Source organism: Rattus rattus, chromosome 7 (genome assembly GCF_011064425.1).
Source record: "Rattus rattus isolate New Zealand chromosome 7, Rrattus_CSIRO_v1, whole genome shotgun sequence".
Classification (NCBI taxonomy): domain Eukaryota; kingdom Metazoa; phylum Chordata; class Mammalia; order Rodentia; family Muridae; genus Rattus; species Rattus rattus.
The window spans coordinates 9,101,714-9,106,713 of record NC_046160.1 but is presented as its reverse complement, the minus strand read 5'-3'; the positions used below and the strand labels follow the sequence as shown (position 1 = coordinate 9,106,713).

The 5,000-nt window shown below is 51.6% G+C and overlaps 1 protein-coding gene across 1 annotated transcript in view; it reads right to left on the bottom strand.

Annotated features, from left to right (window-relative positions):
* The window catches only part of Haao (3-hydroxyanthranilate 3,4-dioxygenase), a 12,741-nt gene extending 10,722 nt beyond the window's left edge, over nt 1-2,019 (bottom strand). The window contains exon 1 of the mRNA XM_032908578.1: nt 1,405-2,019. Within this exon, the coding sequence (XP_032764469.1) occupies nt 1,405-1,484 (80 nt within the window). The 5' untranslated portion in view covers nt 1,485-2,019. The remainder of the gene's footprint in view (nt 1-1,404) is intronic.
* Nucleotides 2,020-5,000: the final 2,981 nt, after the last annotated feature.

The following is a 5,000-nucleotide window of genomic DNA, read 5'->3' as shown; positions in this document are numbered from 1 at the left end:
TCCTCTCTACAGTTCTACGTTTTGTCAGTGTGCTTCCTGCCTATTCCCAACGTCCAGAGCATCGCAGTGCTCAGCAAATACAGGCTGACTAAAGCGAGGGCCTATGATGGCGATGGTTAACCTTATGAGTCTAGAGGGCTGGTGGGGGGCAGGGCTGGAGGCGGGGCTGGAGGCGGGGCTGGAGGCGGGGCAGGCGCTACTGACCAGGCTGATGTAGATGGAATCAGAGAATGCCCACCGGCATTGAAAGGAGCGAGACTGGGAGGAGTGAGAATGGGACACTGCAGACAGGGAAGAAGTAGAGGAAAGAGGCAAAAGTGATTAAAAATGATAAAGCTTCAAACTGGGGAAGGTAGCAATGATAGACGAGAAGAGGCTCCGGGGGGCCCTCATGGTTAGCTACGGGGGTGTTGCCCAGTGACCAAGAGCATGCGTGGACTTTGTAGTCAAACTGTTCCTGGGCTTGCGTGTGGACTCTGTCCCCCACTAGCTCTGTGACATTGGGAAAGTTACTTATTAAATCCCACCCCACGGGGGCTACTGTGAGACGTCAAGGAGATGGTGTGAAGATACTTGACCTAGTCTTTCCGTTAGAGGGTGAGCGGCTGTAGTCATCTGGGTTGGGACACTGCCCACTGGAAATGACTTATAGCCACACAGACATGGGGACCTCAAATCCGCCAAGGTGGTGCAAGAAGCTAGGCTGTGGGATTGAGGGAGCAGAGGGGGAAGTGATGGAGGTAGCGTGAACCGCTCAGTCCTGCTGTAGGTAGAGGAGGCCTGGGAGGGTCTGGTATTTGTGTGTGTGTGTGTGTGTGTGTGTGTGTGTGTGTGTGTGTGTATGTGTGTGTGTGTGTGACCTTGAGCCCTGAATTAAGAATCCTCAGGGCTAGGGATGTAGCTCGGTTTGGAAAAGCGATTGTCTAGCATTCACTGACTTCCACCATCAGCATCTCAGAAACAGGATGTGGTGGTACACGTCTGTCATTCTAGCACTTGGGAGGTGGAAGCAGAAAGATTGGGGTGCGTGCTTCAGGGTCTCCAGGCTCTGTAAGTTCTAGTATGGTCCCAAGGTGCATGGGGGCACTGGGTTGGAAAGTTGTTTTCAGCCATGGAAGGAATGTCACACCCTGCCACCTCATCTCTCACAGCTTCAGAGACACTCTGAAGTCTCAGAAGCCAAGACCACGGTCTCTACTGTGGTCTCCAGAAAGAGGAACGAACTGAGGTAATGAAACAAGAAACTGATAGTTTTCCCCTACCCAAAAGAGCACCAAGTGGATGGCAAACTTCTTCTGCACCCTTCAGGGGAACTCAGGGCTAGAGGGGGAGGGGACAGCTGAGGGAGGAGGAAGAGGAATAAGAAAGGGGGTGGGTTATAGTCTCCGGTAACTGGGAACTCACATAAGCTTGTTGCAAACCGGAGGCTGAAAGGAGGCCCGATTCTCTTCTACCCAAGACTTCACTCTCACACAGCGCTCCATGGCCGGCAGGCAGGACTCTTCTGACCACAACGTGGCCGCCAGGTAATCCGGCAGTTGGAGAGCTGCAATGTGCTCAGTCTGCTGTCCGCAGCCTCTTTAATTAGTTTACCAGAGGTCAAAGAGCTGAGCAATCCCCTGTGACCCTGCGGTGCGGCTCTAGGGTCTGGGCCCGCTTGCTTTGCCCCTGCGCACAGGGCCGGCCCTCCAGAGCAGGGATCAAAAGCCCAAGAACAGACCCGCCTCCTGGGACGTGGCCAGCATCCTCCCAACACCTAGTTGTTCCGTCCGGTTCGAGGCTGGCCTCTGGTACCTATTCGGCCCATGTACGATGCAGGATGCTGGGCTTTCCGCTTTCCTAGAGGCCCCGCCCCTAAGGAAACATTGTGCTGGGAGAATAAAGATTTGAAGATCGGAGACTTTGAGCACGAGGAGAATTGAAGGCGACAGGAGCACACAGAGGCCACCACAGGATGCAAGTAACACGGCATCCCGTCTCCTCCCGAGCACGGTGGTCTGACTGGGTCCGGATGTGGTTGGCTAGACACTGGACTCCACATGGGTGCAGGTGCAAGACCGGAAATACTTTGTCCTCTCTTTGCTTTGCAGCCGAGGCTCTGTCCATCTAGGCAGCCCCAGCACCTTGTAATACTGGGCAGGAAGGAAGTGCCCAGCACTGTTTTGAGTGAGCTCTTTACCCCTCCACTGGGAATCGAACCAGGGTCTAGGCAAACTGCCACGGAGCTTCGCTATATCCCTGTCCCCTTGCGTGTCTTGTTTGTATTTTGTTATTTGGTTTGGGGTTTTGAGACAAGAAATCACTTTGTAACCCGGATCTTGATTGTATGTAACTATGTAGCCGCAAACTCTTTCCTCCTGCCTCAGTGCTGGGTTTACAGATGAATGCCACCATAAACCCACAATCCCTCCCTTGCATGTTTTAAGCCACACACGTATGAAGAACTTTACAGGTGAAGATGGTTGTAGGTGTCTGTCCTACTTACAGTTTTACTGCTGTGGACAGACACCGTGACCAAGGCAACTCTTATAAAGGACACCGTTTAATTGGGGTTGGCATATACGTTCAGAGGTTCAGTCTATTATCATCATGGTGGGAAGCACGGCAGCGTGCAGGTAGACATGGTGGTGACAGAGTTGAGAGTTCTACATCTTGATCTGAAGGCAGCCTGAAGACCGTCTTCTAGGCAACTAGGAGGAGGGTCTCAAAGTTCACCCCGACAATGACACACTTTCTCCAACAAACCACACCTACTCCAACAAGGCCACGCCTCCTAATAGGCCACGCCCTGGGCCAAGCATATACAAACCACCAGCGTCCTAGCCTGTCAGACTAGAGGCTCCCCAGCCAAGGTTGCCCCGGCTCCCTCCCTCGTGGCCATCTTCTCTCATCTGCAGCCTGACGTGGGCAGCATCTCCACTTGTCAGAGTTAAGAGCTCTGCTGGTGAAAGTGAACCATGGAGAGGCACTCAGCAAGCCTGTCAGCCACTAGGCAAGGACCTTCTTGTTTCCTCTCCACCACCCTCACCCCTTTCTACACTTTGTCTTTTTGGGTATTCATTTAGCCCATTTTAGCTAAAAAGTTATCGAAGCATTTCCTTCTAGAACGAACACTGGTTCCTATATAACTCAACCTTCTATATATTTCCCATCTCCAAAGAGTCAGAGGGGGTGTAGCCAAAAACCCTGGCTATGCAGGAACCTGTGACCTATGCGTCAGGCTTGTTTTAGGTGCTGTTAAATGGGGGAGGGGAGAATTGAGCAGGTGAGGAGGGGGACTGAGGGGGAGGAGGGGGGTGGGTGAAGTCACACTAAGGGGAGGGGCTACTTTCAAACCAGCAGATGTTCTGTTACTACAAAGGACAGAGTGGTAGTTGCCCTGTATTTTAATTGATGCAATCAAACAATTCGAGGCTGTAAGTAGAATTTGGGGACATGAGTGCTCTAGATTCGAGCTGAGATCCATACATACAGTGGGGAGAGATACCCTCTACTTTGGACTACGTGGTTAGAACACTGTTCTAGGATACCATGGGCAGGCCTCATTATTCAGACGGCTTCAGTGTCAAGAAAACCCCAACAGTTTCCCTCTTACCCATGTGTTCTGCCATTGATTAGTCCCTGATTGATTGGGGCCTTCTGGATATTGATTCTTGGTCCTTCTAGATCTTACCTGTTTGTACTAGTTGCCTTGTCTATTGCTGGAGCAAATAGACTGGAGCAAATGGCTCCCAGTTTGCCGGTACCCTCAATGGTGGTGAAGTCATGGCGGCGGGAAGTTGAGGTAGCCACCTATACAGTATCCACAGGTAGGAAGCGAGCACGATGAATGCTGAACAATGCTGGTGCCCAGCTCCCAGTCTCTTTACCCAGCCTGAACGGCAGCTCACAGACTATCGCCACCCACAGTTAGTGTGGGCCTTCCCAGCTCAATTAGCTAGCAACTCCCGACTCCCTCGCAGACATGTCAGGAAGCTTGTTTCCATGGTGATTGTAAATCCCATCAAGTTAATAATCAAGATCAAACATCAGGCTGCTCCCAGGTGCCACCTCTCCCCCCACCCCCACCCTGTACACAGGAGTTTATTTCAGAAGAAAACAGCATCTGCTCCAGGCTCCTAGCCCATCAAGGCCTTCCCGCTTGCTGGGTGGGGTCTTGCTCAACCCCCCCCCCAATTGGGTGGCACACGAAGACCTTTAGATGCCTCTAAGTTTGGTCGGACATGGCTGTGGATGACTGGCTGATCCCTTAGTCCCTCGGTAGATCGAGCTAGTGTGTCAGCAGCTCAGACATATTTGGTCTGTCTGTCTCTCTTTCTCTCTCGTCAAATATTTAAGAACAAATAGCTTTCTATGAATAAAAGAAATGCTTCCTGAACTGTGCTGGTGAACAGGGGGAAGACGCAAGCCAAGCCCACGGTCTTCCATTGTCCTTCACGACATAGTTCAGTCCTGTGAGCCTAAGTGTGTGGGGGGTATTTCTCCCAACTAGCACACAGGCGATCAGAGCACAGCAGTGCCTGGGGATGTCACTCTGAGCCTATCTCCAAGGAGATAGCATCAGACACCACAGGATGAGGGCTCAGTCCTGTAAGTCCCCGGCTTCAGGCCAGTTGGGAAGAAGGTCATCAGCTACAAATTGGAATTTTGTTTTCTTTCTTTCCTTTCTCTCTTTTCAGTTACCTTCTGTTTAAAATTTTTTAAACTTTTTTTCCCTTTTTTATTTATTCTTCTCTCATAGGATACACGTAGACTGCAGTTTCCCTTCCCCCAACCCCCACTCCTCCCACTTCCCACCACCACCCCTCCTCTCCCCGAGATCCACTCCTCCTCCGTTTTCCTTCAGAAAAGAGCAGGCCTCCCAGGGATCGCCATTGAACATGGCTTAACAAGATGTAAAAAGACCAGCCACAAACCCGCCTATCAAGGCTGGACAAGGCAACTCAGTAGGAGGAATCGGGTCCCAGGTGCAGGCACACAGTTGGAGACAGCCCCTGCTT